Below are 23,227 nucleotides of genomic sequence, written 5' to 3' on the forward strand. Positions count from 1 at the left end.
AGTCGGCCACGACTGGACCTAATGGTCAGGGGTCCCTTTCTCCTTTACCTTTAGCAACCATTATAAATCAGGTACCTTGGATCAAACCAGCCTCAAATACTATGTTTTTTGGTAGAACCAATTCACGCCAGCTATTGTGTGATGAGACTTGCATGTGTGGATCAGTTCATAGTGTGTCTGAGATGGTGGTGCCCAAGTTCAAGAGCTGGGTTCCACTTGACCATAGAAAAGAGTGATGTTAGACAGTTCACTAACCTATCTCATACAGTAAGTTTGTCGTCAGAATGAAATAATTGAGGCAGGGATGGGGAAACTGTGGCCCTCCAGATGCTGTTGGAATCCAACTATCATCAGCCCAGCTGTTGTGTTCAGTGATTACCCAAGTTGTAGTCCAGCAACATCTGGAAGGCCACATCTTTGCCATACTCAGATTGTAACGCAATTGCGCACAAAAGAATGCGGTAGTATTACTTGCAGTAATAACAAACTGATTTGATATATTGGTAAAACTGGGTTTGTATGTTGTGTATGTAACAGTCATTCAGATAACCATGGTTTTTCACTTTATAAATTTGCCACAAGTTGTTTTCTCTCTCTGTATGTATTTTTTTTTTATTTTGATGTGTTGTTCAGTCTTGTGCATGTTTCTTCAAAAGGCTTGATGCCAACTGGATGCACGACTGCCTGGGAGCTACATGATGGAAGAAAGGCAGATGAAGATAAATAAACTCCTTGTGTCTTAACTCAGTCTGTTTTTCAAAAGTTTTCCAGGACATGATGAGTTCAAGAAACTTTAGGGAACATTCACAAGACTGGATGCCACACCAAAATCATGGGGCAGGGTGGAGGAGGAGGAATATATTCATATGAAAAATGGTTGTGTAAATCATCACTACGTTTTCTCAGAGTGTTAATGTGGCAAGGCATAGTTTTGAACATCTTATGCTTTTTTTGGTTTAGGCTGTGAAATAAAAAGTTGAGAAGGAAAACTGATAAATTGCTTCTTATGTGGGAGAAATGAATAGGCTACCATGTCAATACAAGAACAGCCAATTCTGAACCAAGGATTGCTCAAGAGCCCAGTTTGGTTTTAAAAACCTCATCTTGTGTTGAAAATGGAAGAATAGCATGGAAAGATCTGCTCTGCATTATGTATGTGGTGGTGAAGTTTCTGATACAGATTAGTGAAGCTGGTATGAGGCCATAAAATGTTCATGAACAATCCAGTGTTTGAGGGATCAAAACGAGAGTGGGGGAAATTGCCTGTTTGGCTGGGTTTAAAATGCAGGTGCATAGTTTTGCAGGGCAGCTGTAGATGTGGCGATAGTAAAGCTAAGATTCAAGGATCCCAGAAATAAGGTGGCTGAGTGATAGAGTTACAATAAAGAGTCTTGTAACACTTCTGCCCTTTTCCTTTACTGGGCATAACCTTTCATGGGCCATAGGGCACTTCATGAGATGTGAAAGTTTATGCCATACTTTGTTGTTTTTGCTATAACAGTCTAATCCTTTTGGAAATTTAAGGATAGTGTGCAGTTAATAGACTGAGAAAAAAGTGTATACGTGGCGGGTGAGCTAAATAACAAAAAAGCAGAAGGAGGCTCTGAAGAAATCACAGTGCATAATGTCAGAATGGCCTGTAAGTTGAGTACTAAGAGGATTGGCCAAAAGGTGGGGTATCTAAAGGGAAAGTGTGACACTAGGCAGTAGCCTGAAAAGCAGGAATCTGATGAAACCTGATTATGGAGACATGAAGAAATGGAGTCAAAGAAAAATTCACATGGGATGGAAAATAGGAAGGAATTAGAAAAATGATGGAGATTTGAAGGGATAGGTACTGTGTTCCAAAAAGTCACTGGCTATATAAATACCTTAGAATCTAGATCAGGGATGAGGAAGCTGGGGCCCTCCAGATGTTGATCAGGCTAGCATGGTCAGTGGTCAAGGATGATAAAGTTGGGAGTCCATGAAAACTGGAGGGCCACAGGCTCTCTATTCCTAGTCTATAGAGTCTGACAGGGCTATTATTCCTTTTAAGAATTTTATGTAAAGGGAGCTCTGCAAGTTGTAGCTCCTGCTGTCACTGCAACATTGTGATTTGGCAATTCTAGAAGGACAGTGAGATGGAACCAAGAAGCAGTGTGCGGAAGCAAGGTCTTTGTTTCATATATTGATTTCATCTAGGCAACCAAATCTTTGACACTGCCTTATATTATAAGTCTGTTTTCTGTTATTTGCTGTTTAGCAGTTTTGTCCTATATGGAGAGAGGCACTGTAAGCTAGTTCTCTTGCTAACAAGTGTTCATAGTTCTATTAATAATTTTCCCCTCCTTTATGAGCATCAACTTTTGGGGTTTCCTAAAAAAAGCAACCCTATGTAAGCAAACATTGGATAGCACACTATCTGTCTTATTTAGAAGTGTGCATACAATACTATCAAGAACATCACTCAGGGCTTCTGATAAGTGTCTATATCAGTTCTAAAAAAGTAAACATAAAAGACTGAAGCACTAAACTGTGGAGTTTGCTTATGATGAGACATTCTTCTCTTTCCCCCTTTCAACTTTTCTATTGTATTGATTTCTGTCTTGCAAAAATGTTTTACCAATTGTGTTTTGAAATAACGCTGAATTAGCCTGATCAAATATACACAGTTTATGTTATCACCTTGCTCTTAATTGTTGGGGGAAAAGCTTGTTTTGTTTGTTTTTGTTTTAAGGTTCTTGCAGCATTGCCTGAAAATATGAAACCTGGTCCAGATCTTTATGGCTTTCCATGGGAAATGGTGATTTGTGGTGCAGTTGTTGCCGTTTTTACTATCTTACTTCTGATGTGTAGGAGTTATCAGTCAGTAAGTATTCAGTATGAGTTATACAGAATTTCATCAAATTTGTTGGATTGCTTTAAAAATACTCATTTGTATTTTGAGAATCCTAGGTAACATTCTTCCAGACTTCTCCTGTGATGTGGCTTTGGATTTTAGCTGTAGAATTAAATACTTGTCTGTATTTTGGCAGCTTCATATTTCAGCCTGGTGTCGGAAAAGCAAATTAAACAAAATCCATCTCCCTGTTCAGTTGCATTTATTTTAATAGTTTATATTTATTTCAGCTTTAATAAATTGGCTTTCTTTGAAATATTCAAGACTATATAGGTTACAGTTTCAGAATAAATTTTGAAGAATTACTAAATTATACTCAGTAGTGTAAACTGCTGTCCCTGATGATGTAACTATCTAATTTTCTCCTTGAACTAGTATTCTTTATTTTTGTCCATTCGGCCTCTCCCTGACTCCCACCACATCTTTTTAAAGATGTTAGTATATTGCTCTGATGTTTCCTTGTAGCTTGAAGAAACATTATACAAACTTTAATTTGTGTGAGATTTTGTGTGTATTTTTCATCAGCAAGATGATGAAACAACATTTGAATCTATTAAATTAGGAATACCTTTATTTTTTGACTACATTATTGCGTTCTGAAGTTCCACATCCATTCAATCTAGACTGATTTCTTTAAAAAGCTTTTAAATCTAAGACAATAGTCTTCCTGTACTATTTCACAGGCAGTGACTGATTACCACAGTACAGTGGTACTTCGGGTTACGAACTTAATTTGTTCCGGAGGTCTGTTCTTAACCCAAAACTGCTCTTAACCTGAGGCGTGCTTTCGCTAATGGGGCCTCCTGCTGCTGGTGCACCACTGGCCCACAATTTTCGTTCTCATCCTGGGGCAAAGTTCTCAACCTGAGGTACTACTTCCGGGTTAGCGGAGTTTGTAACCCGAAGCGTTTGTAACCCGAGGTACCACTATACTACTTTTTTGCATGAAGTGCAGAAAGAATGGACTGGGAAGCATTTGCATGTCAAAGTTGTGCAAAGGGTCCACTCCATTCACAAGCTGTTTGTTACTTTGAGTCGTTGGCAGACATAATGATGGGGAATGGATTGGGCAGAGGTTTTCAACCTTTTTGAGTCCACGGCTCCCTTGACCAACTACATTCTTTCTGTGGTAGTGAAAGGTGGAGAACGTTGCATCCGTAGAGTGCTGAACTGCTTAAGTGCCACATAAACACTCTAGTCTAGTAGGTCCTTTACTTTTGCAATTTTGTTATTTTTTGCTTTGTAGTTTTGCCTTTTGGCATTTTTAATGCTATTGCTTGTGAGAGTTGGCAGGTGAGCTAACTTTCATGTTGAGAAAAGGGCCAGCTGTGTATACACTGAGATACAAATAGCCTATGTGATTGCATGCTCCTTTCTGAGAGCAGTCTTGTTTATCCCCAGTTAAGATATACAACTGCAGTAATATTAGCAGTCTGTTAAGGCTAATTAAGTTCCCCATGCAGAATTATGAACTAGCTGCATATTCTGAGAATCCTGTTTATGTGGCGAATGAGGTTAGCTTTAACCGTTGTTAATATCGTGATGTATCATTTAACTGTGATTAAAGGGGGTGTGGGGAGGAAGTGTGTGATTCTGCAAGTTGCTTGCCTATTTTTGATCTTTTAATTGATTTTAAGAGAGCCCTGATTTTACATTTGCTCTGGCGCTGGGAATCTACTTTGTTGACTATGCTACTCTAAATTTCCCTTAATATTGAAAACTGAGCCTCAATCCCATCTATGCTGTAAACAAACTGCAATATTTGCTCTTCTTTTGCAGATTAGAAGTAGACTTTATGTAGGTAAGTTCAAATTTTTGTCTGTGAGTTGAGTTTAGCTGCAGTTGAAACCGTTTTCTCTCCGTTAAAGGTTACCACATATAGCTCTTCCTCTTTTTAGGAAGAGAGAAACAGCTTGCCAGTAAAGTTGCTGAACTAGTTGAAGACAAATGTAAAGTACTGGAAAAACTCAGTCTCTGCAAAAAAGAGGTAATGGTTACTGTTTCCCTTCAAAGCGTAAATGCTTAGAGTTATTGCTTTTGCCCAGATTTTTAAAATACTAGAATATAGAGTTCCATATTTTATTTTATTTTATTTAGTATCGATTTGGCTTAATGAATGTGTGTGTACCTGGAAGTTTTCCCCCTTCATTTCCCTTCAATTACCATTTCTTATTTCAATGCACTTGCACAACCTCATTACATAGGAGCTGCATTCAGATGATGAATGAGTATTTTTCCTTCCTTTGTATGAGTGAGAAAACCAACCAACCAACCAGAAAGCTTTCTTTTAACCAAGTTTCCTGTGTAGTCTGAACCAGGAAAATATGGCTAACGGTTATGGAACAAGCCAAGATAGTGAGCCATAGTGGAAACTGACTTAATATCCAGGCTTGTTCTGAAACCGTTAACCATGCAATATGCCTGTAATAGAAATGCTATAATGTGCAAAGATGCCTAGATCACCCACAGCAAAAGGGTGATAACCATGCTAAGAGGGAAGAGTTCATTGGTACCAGGTCATAGAGCAGTGCTCCCCAAACTCCCCCCCGCCCCGGCCATGGACCACTTAAAAATTGCAGAGGGTCTTGACAGGCTACTTAATCATTTTTCTGTCTGTGGTAGCAATGGTAATGCACTGTGCTAGGTGTTGTAGGGTTTTAAATTTATTTTTTATAGACATGTCACAGACCACCTGAGTGAAGCTCATGGACCACGGATGGTCCATGCCCTGCAGTTTGGGAACCCCTGGCTTACAGAACCTTGTTTTCCTGAGAATTCTGCTAGGAATTGTCCCTCTCTGGGCTCCCATACTACTATTTTGAACACCTTGTTTAGCCTGGTTCTTGACAAGTCTGATAATTATAAAGCTGAAATGTGTGGAGCTTTTGCTAGCAGAGGAGTTTGAGGAGCACAGCCATAGTTGTCTGATTTCCTTTATTTTAATTCTAACATGGGATTTTCATTTTAGTATGAAGAGTTAGAAAACTCCCTAAAAGATGCCAGTCTTCTGCAAGGGTTAGCCAGTACATCAAGCATGAAGGTAAAAGTTGAACTGGGAAAAGTACTTGTATAATATTCATTTTATTTATATACCAACTTCATATTTTAATATAAGCCTCTATTTGCCTTAAAAACAACAACAAAAAGGAGTCAATGTAAGAAAAAGAATAAAGATTACACATTCAAAAATAATACAGTTTCTAATCCTGCTAATCATCTTCATAATAATTCCACATTTTAAGGAACATAAATGAATGAACATCTGTAAAATATATTTTATAAACTAGAATATTCTTTACCACCTGTGCATGTTTGTTCAGTATTCCAACTCTGTAAGTAAGTGGGGCTCACTTTCAAATAAGTAAGCATTGAACTGCAGCACTAGGTAGGTTTTTGTTGTTGTTTATGACATGTATGTATACTAACTCACTGCTTTTTGTTGGCTATTGTGTCCAGTCACAAGGCATTAAGTTAGGATTTTACTGTACAAGAGCAGAATCTGGAATTTTGGTAATCTCACATTTCATTTTTAAAGGCTTTTAACCCTATCTGTGCAGATAAGCTCAACAAAATGTAGGAAATGTGGGATGTCATACTCTGCATAGGCTCTTTTATCCATGCAAGGCTGGCAGAAGTAGAATCAAGTATGTAAAATGAAGTAGATTGTGCTAACTTTAATTTGCATGATTTATGCAGGTTGAATAAATTGATTTTGTACATCCTTGACCTAGGCATTTAATTTTTAGTGCATTAAACTTAAGTATAATGAATACATCCAATGTAGCCTGGTCTGTGGAGCTGCTCTTATTGTTTCTATAATACATAATTAAAGTTAAAAGTGCTCAGTAGCTACTACTTAATTCTCGATTAATCTTATTACAAATGTCTTCATGTTAGCTTTCAAAACTTGATTATTTTAGGCAGCATATGAAGAACTGAGCAGCTCGAACTCTGCACTCAAGAGTGACATAGAATGTTTAGAAAAAGAACTTAAAGAAGAGAAGTCCAAACGATCAGAGCAGGATGACTTGGTATGTCTTTTGTTCAAAGCAGTCTTTCTCAGGCAGAAATTTTGGCCTTCAAAGAGAAATCAGATAGTGTAATTTATCTGCATTAAAATTAGAATATCCTGTCCTCATCTCCTCTCTATTTGCTTTTTGCTTTTTTTTTTAAGAATAACATTAAGTCATTGAAGGTCAATTGCTCCTGTGGCTTTTGATCAAAAACACTTTGTACTTCATATTCCAAATATGTTAAATGTATTGTTTCTTTATCAGACTGATCCACATTTTTTCTGTGTGTCCTGGAGGCAGCACTGTTTGAATTTAATTATGTACAGCAAGGGTTGCCAACATTTTTGGTTCCAAGGACACATTTGTAAACCAGAGAAACTGCAGTGGGCATCACATTGCAAACAAGTGCACACTGCAGCCTATTCTTTTGGCTGCAATAGAACGCTTCTTTCAAGCCTAATTTCAGCAGCGGGGTGGGAGCCCTGTGGGTTCCAAGGAAGACCGTAGAGGGCATGGCACATATACCACCATATTTGCAACCCCTGAACCCAATATTGGTTCTTGAAATGCGGCTATCTCTGTCTGTGTGTGTTTTGCTCAATCCAAGGATGATTTATTGCCATTTTAATTAACTGTAGCTAATTCCTGAACATCGGAAAAAGTCCAGTCGAATTCAGTGGGACTTTTCTCCCATGTATTTAATTCGGCATTCTGTGAGAATCATACATGGACTACAGTTAATTGGACTTCCTGTTTCCATGTGCCAGTGTTGTTTGTTTAGATGAATGTATAAGAGTAGAAGATATTTCAGTATGACAAAATTATCACAAAGCTAATAGAATTGAATGCTTTCTTGACAAATGTGCATAGAATACCTTCATAGAGAATGAGACATTTGCCTTTGGGGCACAGTAGATAGAACCAGTTGACTTTTGGAAGTTATTTGATCAACTTTCTAAAGCATCTTTTATAACAGGGGTGGGGAACAGGGGTGGGGAAATGCCCCAATAGCCACATGGGCACTTTGACAAATGGGAGGGGCTGTGCACTTGTCAATTTCAAAGAAAGAATTGTGACAGTGCTTAGAATGCACTCCCAACTCTTTCTTTGCAGCTTGGCTGGATTAAGTCAGAGAGTGTCACTTCTGTTTTATTGCAATCTATATAGTATCCTATCAATGAGAGCTGAAAATAAAATGGTCGCAGGTGACCCCTTGAGAAATAGAGTATTTAAATCTAATTCAATACAGTGTTTGTTCACAGTTGTTTTGACAAGGCAGTATCAACCAGAGTGTTTTATATAAATTTATTTTACTGTCTTTGTAGTTGATTGAAATACGGAGAAGAATGGAATCCTTAGAAAATGAAGCAAAGTCTATTCAAATGCAAGTAGCTGAAGTAAGCCAGTCTTTAGATATTAATGTAAATGTTTCATCATGCACCACAGCAAAATCTTGGACCTCACTGTCAACATTTTTCATTAGTCTTGAACACAAGTTCTTTATGTCTGCTCTGTTTAGACATTTGTTTCTTGTAAACAAATTGAATTCCTCTTGGTTTGCCATTAAAGGTGATTTGCCTATTTCTGCAGTAATTTGGCGTTCTAGGAGGAGAATTTGGGACTTTTTATTTATTTCAACATTGCAAATAATTTAAGCCAAAGTTATCTTTCGCCTTGTACGTTCTCCAGAGCAGTTATGCATCAGTGATGTCAATGTGGGGCGGGGCGGGGGGGACCTCCAGAAGCTGCTGCTGTGCCATTGGCAACCAGGTTCCATTGTTGTCACTTAGAACACAGGGTGTACACACAGCATCACTAGTGCTGTTTGACAGGTGGAACTGTGTATTGTCATATTAGTCAGTGGAGAAAGCCTTGCTTGCTTAGTTTATTTTTCATTAAAATATCTTTCAAAAATCAGCATGCAGAGTTAAATGAATGACTCACAGCTTTAGAACCCCAGACCACTGAGAGGTTTTTGGTGCACAGATCACATGCCTATGATATATATAATTTACTGCTGCTGAAGATGGGATGCTGGGATTGCATGCATCTATGCCCCAGATTCACAGGATTGCAAGATGAGCAGAAAGGTTTGTACCTGTTGTTTATTTTGGAGAGCATCGTGTGTTTGGCAGGGGAAAGGTGGGTTCTGTGAAAATAGTTATGTATCTCTGTGCCCTCATCCACAGTATATCTTAGTGAGTATCACTCAATGGAACATAATTTTATGATACGGTATTAGGATTGGATTGTAACAAGGCTAATGCCTAAAGGAATTGATAGAAATAACAAAAAATGTAAATGCGATTCTATGTATTTTTGTATATACTTTTATTAGCAGCTTTATTTTACTTAGGCCAAGTCCACATTAAAAGTATATGAGATCAACAGAGAGAGGTTGAAAACATCTGTCCAAGATGCGATAGCTGAAAACAACCAACTTCATGAAAGTGAAAAACAGGTATATCATTTACACTGTGTAGTTTTATAGAGTCGCTTTTAGGAACATTGTATATCCTCACTTTAGAATAATTTATGGTTTTAAATATTGTTAAGGCTCTGGTTTAAATTATTATATAGATTAATGAAAGTTGGAGGGAAAGTGTGATAGTCCACAGACTGCTATAATTTTTGTGACTTTGCCTTCCATGGGGTAAATCAGTTGCAACTTCTATGAGTGGTTTGATGTTCCGAGCTGCTTGGCATTTCAGTGCATTTATTAAGACTCAGGCCTTTTGGCGGTGTGTGTGTGTGTGTGTGTGTGTGTGTGTGGTTCAATTGCTTCCTTGCCATCAGAGTGGTTGGATGCTCTTTGGTCTTGGAGGGTGTGTTTCCTTCAGAACTCTCTTCTTTTTCTTTGTCTTCCCTATGGAGGCTTTTCTAGATTGATGTGCCTGGGACAATGTCAGGACAGTATTTCTGAGCTACTATCTCAGTCAGCTTTTAATACTTGTCTCGCTGCAGATGGGATCCACCTCATATTTCCAGCTTGGGGATGATTAATCATAGGCTTGGGTTGCGTTCTGGTAACATGAAAGCTGGACTTGTTCCACATAGTCAGGTTTTATGCTTTAAATCTCTAGCTCTATATTGGCCAGAACATTCTGGGTTATATCGTGTTGTGTCTCTCAAGCTGATGGGAAGTTCTTTGCTCCAGTAGAGCCTTCCATTAGTGGAATGGGAAGGAAGGCAATTTTGTTGATTTCCCTTCCTCCTTGCAGACCCCTTCTGCCCTCTTACACTATTCTAAGGGCTTCCCGCCACCCAACCATTCTGAAGCAGATTTCGTAGGGCAGGTTTGAAAAATTGCCTCCCTTCCTGTTCCACTGATGGAAGGTCCTGTCAGATCAAAAAGTCTTTTATTAGTGTGCAAGACACAATTGGATGCAACCTTATATATTCCCATGCTTTTTTAAAACAGAAAAAGTTCAATAAACATGATTTTAGATTTCATGTATAGCAAAAGAACAGCTGTCAAAAATTAGAACATATGAAATGTCAGTTAAAATACAAAATATTCAGCTCAATGAATTTTGCTGTATGTAATGTTAAGAATTTAGACCAGACCTTTTAGAACTAAATATTATGAAATTCTAATAACTGGTTGGTATAAATTAAGTACTGAACTTTCTAACTTTTGTTTCCAGCTCTTAAAAGAAGCTGAAGGACAGAGTGAACAATTAAGTGAGTTAAATGAGCAAGCAAAAATGTTAGAAACCTCAAAAGCAGGTATGGAGGAGACTCTTAAAAACAAAGAAAGTCAAGTCAAGGTAAAATTAAAGATTTATTTATTATATTTATATCCCAACTTTTTTCTCAAAGGATGGTTCTCCTACAACAACCCTGTGAAGTAGATTAGGCTGAAAGGCAGGGACCAGCCCAAGGTCACTCAGTGACTTTCCTGACCGAATGGGGGTTTGAAACCTGGTTTCCCAGGTCTTAGTCTAACACTTTAACCAACCGCTGGCTGCGGCTCTTGCTTTACTTTATTCATATGGACATGTGCGAATTCTGTGCATGCCTAATGTCACCTGGCACACAGGAGGAAATTTGTTATTTATTTTGGGGCTCTTATCGTGGGAAGACTGCATCAGCAGGAACGGCAGGAAGGGTTCTTGAATTCTAGAGGAGGGATAGATAGATAGATAGATAGAAAGAAAGGAAGGGAAAATTCCAGGAATTGCAAGAGAACCAATTTTATTATGTATATAATTCCCTCCCCGCCTCCCTCAAAGTATTGCTTGGTGTGCTTCAAAATCCTGCCACTCAACAACAGCTTGCACTCCTCCCTTTGGGAATATTTGGAGAGATACAGATGCTTCCCTCAGGCATTGATAACACTGCTTGGAACTGTGGTTGCCTTGTAGCTTCATTGATTCCTATGGGAGTCACTGGTGCAAAGCTCTAGGAGGGAGCATGGTAGACTGGTATGTTTGGCAGGTTGCTAAGCCCTTTTTAATTGGCTGAGCTGTAGGGTTATCTGCTTAAACTTCTTGGAGTCTTCCCTCCTCTCAGATCAAGCATTCCATTTGTGTAAGTGAATGGAATGGAAGGCCTAGGCAGAAAACTAGGGCCATAATATTTCACTGATTTCTTTAGGCAGCTATCCACATCCCTCCAAATTCCTCAAAGGGCAATTTCCAAATAGCTTTAGTGGAGGTTCAGGTGCCTTTTCAGAGACCAAGGAAGCTAGTGGTCAGATACAGATTTGCAGTGCTGGATAGAGAGAAAAACCTGCCTGCAACTTTACTTGGGGTTCTGGAATTCTACTTGTATTGAGTTTGCAGGAGGTCTAGCTACCACACTAATGCATGCTGTTGTAAAAGTTTTTCTCTTAGAAGTAGTCCACATGGAAAAGGAACTATTCCTGAAAAAAACACTCAATATGAAAATACTGTTAAACATTCAATAGGTTTATTGAATATATATGAAATGAATAAAATCATGAATTTGCTTTGTGAAGAGCCAAGGACTCATTTGTGCATCTTGTCTTATAAATATGGTATAGTCACTGACAGAGTGCTTGTTGAAGATGAAAGACTGGAGCTGTACATTAGATGAACATGCTGCTGCTGAAGACAACCATTGGGATAATGATATAAAGACTGAAACAGAAAATGGGGAGCACTTGGGTAAATCATTGTTCATTTCCTACGGAAAGGGAAAGAAAAGAGAAATGATTTCATGTTCAAATTCTAGAATTGTCACCTGTTCTCCTCCTTAATATGTGTGAATCAACTACATACAAGGAATTAAACAAAATCTATGGCATAGGTATTAATAGGCAATAGCTTGTTGCATTCAGTGCATAAAGTGGATTTTCACCAAAGCTTTACGTTGACATATGCTAGATTTCTCTGTGCTGCAGCCGACTGCTCAGTGTAACCCCTGAAGTTAAAAAACTTAGAAAAAGACAATCCAAGTTGTTGAGACTCTAACCCCAGGATAACTTGGCAAAGCACAAACTGGTCTGACAACCACTGCTCGTTCTTGTCCTTAGCCTGAGGATAAGTAGCCCACATGAAAAGGTCAAGGAACTTAATTAAGCCTGAGGAGTGTAATTCTTGCATTGTATTGATTACACATTTCAAACTCATTTCAGAAAAACTGCTTCTGTAAAGCACGGATAGATGAATAATGTCCCTATCCCCTCCCTCTCAAACTCACTGCTTCTTACAAACAGTACAACTGTTTTTTAAAAATTGGGCAAAAGAAATCTTTCCCACTTAAAAGGCAATACTGTGTTTTATAAATAAATAACGAAAGAAAAAGTTTTCTGTGATTTGTTGGTTTTTTTTCACATTCTCTTCATTTCCCTTAAACCAGATGATCAGGAAAAACGAACTGTAAAGAAGTTGATTTATGCTGCAAAGGTAATACACTAATATTGTGATCATTTTCTTTACTGGTTTATAAAAACTTTTTTTTGGGGGGGGGGGGAATTAAAGCAATTAAAAAAAAAAGTTCAGTAGAAAATATCCGCAAGCTTTTTTGGAATGATAGGATCCAGAGTTGCCCTTTTGTGAATGGAAGAGTTTCTTCCATGCATGAAGTGGGCTGAGTTCCAACTAACTGGACAAAGGAAGAGAGACCATTTTAACTACTGTAATTTTTCAATTTCTGCTGTTCACTGCACCACCTCCCGCACTGTCCCAGAGGGGCTGCTGGGAGAAGGAGAAATCGCTGAAAATTGCCTCCGCCAACAGAAGCAGCCTATGAGCGGAGTCCTGCTCATAAGAACTCTGGATTCAAGCCAAATAATTATTTTAATGGTGTGCCTCTTTAGTATATATGATGGAGTGGGGTACTCCTATCGCTTAACTATTGCCAGGGATTGGCAGGGCTCTGATGTGTGTGTGATGGAGGCAAGGGGGTTGGAGACTGACCCAGGAGCGGGGTTCCCAGTGATTTATGGTGTTTGGTGCCACCTGTGAGGCAGGAGCCAGGGCAGGGGGAAGAGGAGAAGAAGGTTTGGAGGAGTCAGAGACAGAAGTGGGGGCGCAGGAGACGTTGGAAGCGGAGAAAGAGGCTGTTCAGGTGGGGGGCAGGCTGGTCCAATCCCTGCCATCCCCTGCTCTGCTGTTTTTTAGAACCAGGAGATGCTTCAAGAGGGAAGAGCAGCAACAACATTTGTGCAGGAAAAGTCTCTGGTTGTGTGTGTGCACTCCCATCAGATGAGGGCACATCATTTTGGGAGGGTGTGTGTGGTCCCACTGTTGCTTTAACTCATTAAAGAAGTGAGCATCAACCAATTGCCTTCTTTGGCTAGCTGGGTGCAGGACAAGTATAGAATGCTCCTGGCTTTGCCTTGGCACGTGATTTTGATTTACAATGGGTGCACAACCTCCCTTTAGGTACCTACTGTTTTTGCTGTGATATATTCTTAGTGTAATGTAGTGATGTGATTGTTATATTTATTTTAAATGGCTGTTTTAATGATATACTATGTGAAACCAGCTTCTGTTGTGGTTTGGTGGAATGGTGGGGTGGGGAAAAAAATCAAATACATAAATAAGCATTGCAGTCAGAAAGTGATCCAGAACTAGATAAAGGTTTGTTTTAGAAGTGCAAATGTACATCAGTAGCTTCTTTTGCAATTACGATTTGAAATAATTTATCTTTTTTCCTTGATATAGCTAAATGCTTGTCTAAAATCTATGGAATCAGAAGTAAATCAAATCTGTTCAAAGCTAACAGATGAAAACAAAGCAAAAGAGGAACTTGCAGGTACTGATGAATTCTTGATTTTTAATTATTATTTTTTTAAAAGGAAGAAGAAAGCGGTTTTCCATTAATGTTTTAGGAAAATCTTTACTTTTAACTGAATGAAGCTGTAAAGATAATTAGAAATCTCTTAAATGATCAGGGTTCACTGAAGTATAAGGTATCTTGGAAAAAACCATTAAAACGAAGAATTCAGTTTTTACAAGACACCAAAGAAGACACCAAAAACAAAACCCAAAACCTGGATTTCTATGCATTACATTGCCATTATCTTAGTAGATTGAGATGCGGGGCTTGTTAGCTGGGAAACTGTTGATGCTGACGTGTGGTATTAGTATTAAAAAGGATTCTATTTAGCTATGGTAAAGCTGTCCTGTGCCTTATTTCCCTCCTGTCTGCGCCTCAGCCCATTTGGTCCAAACATATTTGTCCTGTGAAGGAAATCAAAACAAAATTTGGTCCACAAATCCATGTGAAAGGGGGTGAATGTATCCTTTTAGTGGGATTTCAAAGCATTTTTCAAAGTGACTGGAGTTATTGTACAGGGACATAATGAGGTTTTACGTCTCTTCCAAACCCCTTCAGAAATCATTTTTCTTTTCAGCGTTAGAATACTGTATTCAGTCTTCAATCTTTGTTTCCTTTATTGTATGGGTTTAACATATCAGTTAATTGTAATTAACTCTTAATTGTGACAGAACGCATTGAAAATCTACAAAAGGAACATGTCACGTTGCATTCTGAAAATACACACTTTGAAAGCGAAGTTCAGAAGCTTCAGCAAAAGCTTAAAGTCATGACTGAGCTGTATCAAGAAAATGAAATGAACCTTCACAGGTATTGATAGTGGTTGATTTGTTGCTTGATACATGAATCTTTGTTTAGATAACAGAAATAGGATGTTATATGTAACAGGAGCCTGCCATGTTTCTTCAACAATTATACTCTTGTCCTGGCACTGGGACCTTGCTTACACTTCTTGGTCTATTTGCTTACTACTTTGTATGCTTTCTAATACTGTGTTTTTAAACAACTCCCTAGCATTTTGGATTGATGTGACCCTCTTGACCTTTTCTTTCAACTTCCTTTTTACCAATCCCCTCATTTTGGGAGTGTTTCCTCTTTCATAGCCAAATGTGACTGTGCTGGATTTTCTTGGCAATTGGCCATTTTCTTGTATGTGCATGAATAGCACTATGGCTACTTCACTTAACTGGCTTGCAACACTTACATATTGTACCAAGTTCTGGGCACCACTCAAGATAAAAGTCCAGGCTTGCCATCCCTCTGGTTGGTTCCATGACACTGTCATTTAGGATATCTAGATAATTTACCGCTTTGTCATGGCTGGAACACATATGTAGCCAGTCTGTATGATGCTAGTTGAAGTCACCCATAACTTGAGTATTCCCTCTTTTGGATTCTTCCTTGATTTCATTCTTTTATCTTAAGATCCCCTGATCATTTTTTATTATTATTAAAGATTTTCTTGTTTTACAGAAGTATGTGTAATGTCTCTCGTATTTTTTCCATGTAACATTTTTACAAATCAGTTTCATCTGTTGAGACGTTAGGGGGAAATAAGGGGTGGAGGGGGGGGAAGATGGGTGGGGTTGGGGTTGGGTGGCAATGTTTCTATTTTGCTTAATGTATGTAGGATTTGGTGTCAGCGTTGCTCGTGCAGGTTCTCTGCTGTTCATTTGTGTTTCTTTGGTGGTGAGAGAGATTGGAGTTGGCCTATCCCCTGATCATTTTGATCACGGGGGTGCTAGCACTTCATCAGTACTAAATTTCTCTTGGGGACCAGTTACTATGGTTAGCAGATATTTACCGGCAAGTTCTTCACAAATCATTTTTCAAAGCTACTGCTGCAACCTTCAAGAAATAAATTTGGCAAGTTCTGCTATAGCCCAGTCCTATGCATGTTTGCTCTGAACTCTCAGTGAGGGTGGTGCTGTGTTGAACATTCTGTCTGCTCATGTGTTGCAGCTTGCCAGATGGAATGATCTCTCCTTCCTACCCACATGCAATGTTGTCTCCATCCCTAGCCAATTTGCATGGGGGGGGCAGGCAGAAGCCCCATTTGCACAGGGCTTCTACTGACAGGGATTGTTAGCTGATTCACACCTTGAGAAGCCCTCTTAAGTATGCACAGGGTGGCACAACCTTTAATGTATTGAGGGTTTTAACACCATTTTTATTGTTGCTTACACTGCTTATAATTAAGGATCAGGCTACTAGGGCAAATGGAAATTACTGTAGTGTCAGTGTTTGTTTTTTTGAAATGAGCTTCAGCTTTTTGTGGATGTTGTCTTAAAATGACTAGAAAACAGTTGAGTTGTGGCTAATAAAAGGCTTTGTTTCTTTTATTTTTCAAAGGAAATTAACTGTAGAAGAAAAAGATCGTTTGCAGAAAGAAGAAAAGCTTTCCAAAGTTGATGAGACAATCAGTCATGCTGCTGAAGAAGTGAACCGTTATCGGTAACTATGGATTTCATTTGGTAATTTCCTCTGCTGAATGAACAAAATTCAGTGGAGAATTAGACCTAGCATCTTGAAACTTCTGAAAAATCAGAGGAGTCCTGTGGAGTAGTACCTCTAATCAAGTCAGTGAAGCCCCATTACAGTAATCACAACTGACTCAAGCCCCTTCTCATAGTGTTTTGGGTGGAGAGAGTGGTTATCAGAGGCTTGGATCTGAATGTATCTTCCTTGAGTAGAAAGGCAATTCGCCAGATTTTGCTGCTTTCCTCCATCCTGCTGGAGCCCACTGTGTCCCATTCCACCTCAATTCTAGATGATCCCTTCATCCTAAGGAGCTAGGAAAGCCCTGTTACGAAACTGGAGTTCTGCTCATGCTTCTCCGGAACCCACCCAGAACTTCCCCTAAGGGGCAGGCAGCTTTAAGGTAGCTTTGCAGAGCTTGTGGGTCTTGACAGTCACCAGATTGACTGGATAGGTTATCCCTTTTTTAAGGTGCTAGATATTCTAGTGTCCCTTCTGCATCAGTGGAGGAGGTTCTTCTGCATCAATGTTCTAAACAAGGGCTTGTGGGAGTGGTTGGGTGCAGAGATGCCAAAGAAGGATGTCAAAATCGTCAGAATGGTCAGTTCTAGTGCTTTCTTAAAAGAAAGGTGCAGACTTACAGCAAATCAGCCTGCTAGGTCTCCCAGCCTTTATGGGATTGACATTGAAGTAAGGCGATGGCTGTCTGCACCCACACAAACATTCATACATTCTTTATAGACAAAGCAGCATACATTTCTTGGCCAGGACTTCCCATCACTCCACCTGACCAGATGAGGGCATAGTTGGCAATGCCCAAGTCTTACAGATAGTTGCCCTTTCTGGGCCCAGAACCCAGCACTCCAAGCCCACAGATAAGGATAGCATCATAGCAAGCAAATTAGCTTATGACAAAACAAGTGAATATAAACATATATGAGCTCATTGCTACAGCTGCCAGTTAATAGTGGGGTTATCTTGACTACCAAGATGACATTTGCAGAGCTTCTGGAACAATTTGCCTTTGGTTCGACATAGCCAGGTTAATACCCTCCCCCAACCTTACAGGGCCTTGTAAATCAATGTAGGCTGCTAAGCTTCAATTGGAAGAGACCCCATTCAATTCCAGTTTTGTCTCTTTCACAACAACAGAATTTTGCAGGCAGCTTGACAAAAGGGAAGAGTTCTGCAGGCAGGTTCCAATCTGCTTCAAAGGCTATCTGTTCTTGTCTAACTGGTGCTCTGCCTTCTGCTTCAGTAGGGCTCCCAGTTAGATTAGGTTTGGGGTTGTTACTTTTTTTTTAATGACATACTTTTCAATGTTTCTTAAGGTGTTGTGATAATATCTGGTGTGCAAAATTATCCTTGTATAATTTCATTACAGACAACGAGCAGAAGAACTAGAAGAAGAACTGAAAAAAACAGTTCACTCTTATGAGAATCTGGTATTTATATATATATATTCTTTTCTAAATTAGTACATGTGCTATGTTTACTATGACTGATTTCAGTTGGGTTTACTTCAAAGTATGCTTGCTTAGGATTTCAGCATTATAGCATGATCCTAAGCATATTTACTCAGAAGCAGTCCTTTTTTTCTTATAAAATGTTTAGGGGTACTCTCATTTTGACTCAAGAAAAACACCGTTTTGTAATTCAAATTGGGGGAAATAAATACAGTAAATGGACAGAAGTACAAAGATTCACAAAATGTTTAGGGGTATGCATACCCCTGCGTCCCCCCAGAAAAAAACCACTGCTCAGAAGTAAAATTCAGTTCAATTACTGTAAATTTGCTCCCAGACAAGTGTATAGCAGACTGAGGCCTTTGTTGTTATTATTTTTATTATTAATAACATATATCTTAAATGCAGCATCTCTCACCTTTAAAGATTTATTGACTTTGACCACAGGTGAGGAATGTATCCAGTGGGCTAGATCCAAAACTTCCCCACCTCTGTGGGCCATTTTGATAGGTGGATGGGGTTGCCCATATGTCAGTCCATGATGGCCCATGACATCAGGTGATGCAACACAAAAGCACATCAAGTGAACTCCCATTTCTTCCTTCGCAGGTACGGCTTTTCAACTGAAGCAGTGGCTGTGAAGGAACATTCTACCTTTGCAGACATGGCTCATCTTTGAGTCACGGCAGCAAAGGAAAATTTCAGTTTGTGATTTGCTCCTTTTTGCATTTGGCACCATTTTCTTTCTACAGGAGGAGTACCTCTGCTGAGTTTAGTCGTAGCTTAGCGTTACATACGAACCACATTTCCTGGTTTAAAACAAGCTGTTTTAGTTTCTAAATAAGCCAACTTCAAACCATGTGTGAACCCAGCCAGTGCTATGTATTTAAGTACTCAAGATGTTAGTTTATATTTGATCAAAAGCATGCCAGATCATTTGCCAGCCCTCTCTCAACTCCTTGTGGAGAAATCGAAGGCCCACCTAAGCTCAGCATGAATAGGAGTGGGATGGGGGAATTCTTGTGTCAATTCATGCACTTTCCTCTTCCTCCTCTTTGGTTTCTGAGGCACGCAGCTGAGAAACAGAGGCATGCTAGTATCTGTCCAGATGGCATTCCTCTCTTGTGCCCGAGACACTTTCATTGGGGTAAAATCCTGGGAACGTAAAAAACAACAACCTTGTTTGTTGTTGTGGATGAACTTGGCAAGAAAGAAGTGGAGATAAGAAAAGAAACAGCAGGAAAAAATGTGGGAAATGAGAGGAGGAGTGAGCAAGCAAGAGCACTGCAGGGCAATGTGGGAGAAAAACAGTATTGAGGAAGGCAGAGGGACCTGTGGAATGGAGGCACAACAGAGATAAACATTATGGAGTGGGGAAAGGAGAGAGATTAATAGAAGGTGGGTGTGGAGAGAAAGTGAATTGCCATATATAGTGGTACCTCTGGATGCGAACAGGATCCGTTCTGGAGCCCTGTTCGCATCCTGAAGCGAACGCAACCTGCGTCTGCGCGGGTCGCGATTCGCCGCTTCTGCACATGCATGTGACGTCATTTTGAGCGTCTGCACATGCGCAAGCGGTGAAACCCGGAAGTAACGCGCTCCGTTACTGCTGGGTCGCCGCGGAGTACAACTCGAAAATATTCATCCCGAAGCTACTTCAACCCGAGGTATGACTGTACTTTCCCACATGTCATGTGCTAGCGTGGCTCTTTGGAATTAAAAAAATGCATCTTGCCTTTCAGACTGTGATTTGAGTTCTGCACCTCTGAACTAATGTGGAATTCTCTTTTAACAGGTTAAGTCCCATGAGCAGAAAGCTCATGATAACTGGGTAAGTTGCAAATGCTAAAAACTTGCCAGCCTTTCTGAAAAGTGTGATGCTTTCAAAAGGGGCAAATGCATTTTTAGTATTTTATTTTAAAATATTTGTATGCTACCTTTGAGAGATTCACCTGGATCTTTCTAATACACTCATTTGCCCCTTGCTCTGCAGCTGTCCCAAAACAACTGTTAGACTGCTCCTTTGAACTCCCCAAGTTTAGCCATTATGCTGGGTAAATTGACAAAAGTTGTTTTGAAGGTTTTCTGTGAGCTGCTATAAATCCAGATGTGCACCTGGGTGCTGCTACCCCACCCTGTTTGTTATCTTATTCATTTACCACCAGCTCCCCAATAGGATTTTAAAATCATATTTTATTGGGCCTTTTAAACTTGCTCTCTTTAAATAAGTATATTCTATCTCCTCTGATAAAGTCTGGTGCTATTGCTCAGTTGTAGGATCAGCTGCAGGGCTCTGCGTGCTGTTCAGTAGCAGAATTTGTGGCAGTTCAAGTTGTGTTTGGAGAAAAGCCACTTTGCAGTGCACTTCAGAAAGAACTCTTTTTGGGCAGAGGAAAAATGGAGAAAGGGGGAAAAGCTTCCCACGCCCCTTGGTTCAGAATTGTAGGACCATAAAAATGCTCCTTTTCATTAGTACCAGTAAAAAATAGGTGGGGTAAATCCAGTGCTTTTTTCCTTAAAAAAAAATGTTTAGGGGTACTCTCATTTTGACTCAAGAAAATCTCCATTTTATAGTTCAAATCGGGAAAAATAAATACAGTAAATGGACAAAATTACAAAGATTCACAAAATGTTTAGGGGTATGCGTACCCCTTCGTCCTCCCAGAAAAAAATCACTGGATAAATCTAATTTACCTCAAAAAGTACAAGCTTATGGCAGGAAAAGACTATATCAATATGAGCCCATGGATGCTGTGCCCAGTTTCCTCAGTGTCTTATGGAATCTTTTTTTATAGCAACAGTAAATCCCTTCTTGTAAAAATAAATCCTTCCAAACCCAATGCCAATTTTAAAATGTTTGATTTTGCAACACTCTCCTGGCCTTGTTTCAATGCCATTTTAATAAATACTTTGGCTGTTTTTGCGGCTCTTATCTAAGAATAAAACAGTCTGTCCTCTGATAACATTACAGTAATGGGGAACAAAATGTGATTGCAAAACCCATCTTTCACACAAGACAAAAAATAAACCCCACCCCTCTCTTTCCTGTTATAAGGCACTCCAGTTTTATCAAGAGATTCACACAAATGGAATCCAAGGCTTATATGAAAGCTTCCTCCAGAGCTTGAATTGGCATGGACCGCTAAAACAGATGGGAAGGGAAAATGTCCCAGCTAGTATTGAGGCCTTGCTCAACAACCGTTGGGTGGGATTCAATTAGTGAAGCCCCTGCACAGAGGCTCCGCACCCCTTCAAACTGGCTTGGGTGGCAGGTGGGAGAACTGGAATGGTTCCTGGGGATCATTCCATCTGGCAAGCCAAACTCCTTGCCCTGATGGAACGATGGAACGATCAGAAGAGTGCAACATTGAATTCCTCCCATTAGTTTGATCTGTACTAATCCTGCTAGACTTGGAGTAGCCAACATTACACTTCTAGATGTTCTAGTTACAGGTAGGTAACTAGACCGTGTTGGTCTGCTGTAGTCGAAACAAAATAAAAAAATTCCTTCCAGTAGCACCTTAGAGACCAACTAAGTTTGTTATTGGTATGAGCTTTCATGTGCATGCACAGCTGTTGGTATCTGAAGAAGTGTGCATGCACACGAAAGCTCATACTGATAACAAACTTAGTTGGTCTCTAAGGTGCTACTGGAAGGAATTTTGTTATTTTACTTCTAGATGTTGTTAGACTATACAGAGAGCCAGTGTGGTGTAGTGGTTAAGAACGGTAGACTAGTAATCTGATGAACCGGGTTCGCTTTCCCGCTCCTCCACATGCAGCTGCTGGGTGACCTTGGGCTAGTCACACTTCTCTGAAGTCTCTCAGCCTTACTCACCTCACAGAGTGTTTGTTGTGGGGGAGGAAGGGAAAGGAGAATGTTAGCCGCTTTGAGACTCCTTCAGGTAGTGATAAAGCGGGATATCAAATCCAAACTCTTCTTCTACACTGCCCATCATCCCAGCCCTGTTGGCCATACTGATGGGCTGATGGATATTGTAGACTTCCACATGGAGGGCAACATGTTGGCTACTCATAGTTTGTTTTCACCAGCTCAACAGCACCATCTCTGTGTAAGTTGTGGGCGTCAGAGATGGTGACATTTTAGTAGCTACTCCATCTAAGGAGCATGCTAATTAATCTCCAACTTTTATGGGCAAGAGAACACCATCAGTATTCCATAGCTTCTTTGTCTGTTAGTACCCATTGGGTCAAATTGCTAGTGAATAAGAAAGATCAGGATATTTAAAAGCAGGTTTACACCCAGACCCTTGATGGAATCACAGTGGTCCAGCAGCTGCAAACTGCATTGAAATCAGCAGTCTTGCATTATGGTCTTTGCTCACAACAGGGGAGGGGTACTTCACTTTTAGTGTCATTTAAGCTGTTTCATAGGCTTTCTAATAGACTGCTGTTCTACGATAGGAGATAACAGTGTCTGAACTTTCAACTGGAAATATTTCTTAAGCTTTAAGGAATAGCAGTATTTAACAAGAACTTTTATTTTTAAAGCTGGCAGCACGGGCAGCTGAAAGGCACCTCAGTGATATAAGAGAAGAAAATGCATACAGTAGACAAAAGTAAGCATAAAAATGTACATACTGAAGAACTTGATTCTGTTGACGTACTGTTGTCACTGAATAATGTGCCGTCGTTCAGTTACTATGTGACACCAGTGATCAGTTATGTGGGTTTTCTGGAAAAATAAAAATTGAAACATATGCACAGGCTGATGTGTGTCATCAGCATATTACAGTGGATGCTCAGGTTGCGAACGTGATTCGTGTGAGAGGCACTTTCGCAACCCACCGCATCTGCGCATGCGTGGATCGCAATTTGGCGCTTATGCGCAATGCATGATTTAGCGCTTCCGCGCATGCACGAGCGCTGCAACCCAGAAGTAACCCGTTCCGGTACTTCCAGGTTCGGTGCGGTGCGCAACCCTCAAACGCGCAACCTGAAGCGGCTGTAACCCGAGGTATGACTGTACTGACAATGTACTCCAAAACTCCGGATTTAACTTTCTGATTTAACAATTAATGCCTGTACTCTATTTCATTAACTGGTTTTTACCTTTTTTACCAGTTGAAAAGTTGAGTTCTAGAAAAAAATAGGGAAGAAGTTGGTTTAGTAACATG

At 39.8% G+C, this 23,227-nt stretch overlaps 1 protein-coding gene across 7 annotated transcripts in view; it reads left to right on the forward strand.

Annotated features, from left to right (window-relative positions):
* The window catches only part of MIA2 (MIA SH3 domain ER export factor 2), a 51,242-nt gene that overhangs the window by 21,630 nt on the left and 6,385 nt on the right, over positions 1 to 23,227 (forward strand). For all 7 annotated transcript variants that reach the window (XR_014546895.1, XM_083608685.1, XM_083608688.1 and 4 more), the window contains 16 exons: positions 2,720 to 2,851; positions 4,661 to 4,682; positions 4,780 to 4,868; positions 5,850 to 5,921; positions 6,802 to 6,912; positions 8,220 to 8,291; positions 9,251 to 9,355; positions 10,542 to 10,664; positions 11,903 to 12,026; positions 12,721 to 12,767; positions 14,031 to 14,121; positions 14,817 to 14,955; positions 16,498 to 16,599; positions 18,008 to 18,068; positions 19,885 to 19,920; positions 22,602 to 22,669. Coding sequence is in view for 6 of the 7 variants with exons in the window: in XM_083608685.1 (XP_083464811.1) it covers positions 2,720 to 2,851; positions 4,661 to 4,682; positions 4,780 to 4,868; positions 5,850 to 5,921; positions 6,802 to 6,912; positions 8,220 to 8,291; positions 9,251 to 9,355; positions 10,542 to 10,664; positions 11,903 to 12,026; positions 12,721 to 12,767; positions 14,031 to 14,121; positions 14,817 to 14,955; positions 16,498 to 16,599; positions 18,008 to 18,068; positions 19,885 to 19,920; positions 22,602 to 22,669 (1,394 nt within the window). In the remaining variant the exon portion in view is untranslated. The remainder of the gene's footprint in view (positions 1 to 2,719; positions 2,852 to 4,660; positions 4,683 to 4,779; positions 4,869 to 5,849; positions 5,922 to 6,801; positions 6,913 to 8,219; positions 8,292 to 9,250; positions 9,356 to 10,541; positions 10,665 to 11,902; positions 12,027 to 12,720; positions 12,768 to 14,030; positions 14,122 to 14,816; positions 14,956 to 16,497; positions 16,600 to 18,007; positions 18,069 to 19,884; positions 19,921 to 22,601; positions 22,670 to 23,227) is intronic.

The sequence above is a fragment of the Podarcis filfolensis genome, assembly GCF_964270895.1.
Source record: "Podarcis filfolensis genome assembly, chromosome: 1".
Classification (NCBI taxonomy): domain Eukaryota; kingdom Metazoa; phylum Chordata; class Lepidosauria; order Squamata; family Lacertidae; genus Podarcis; species Podarcis filfolensis.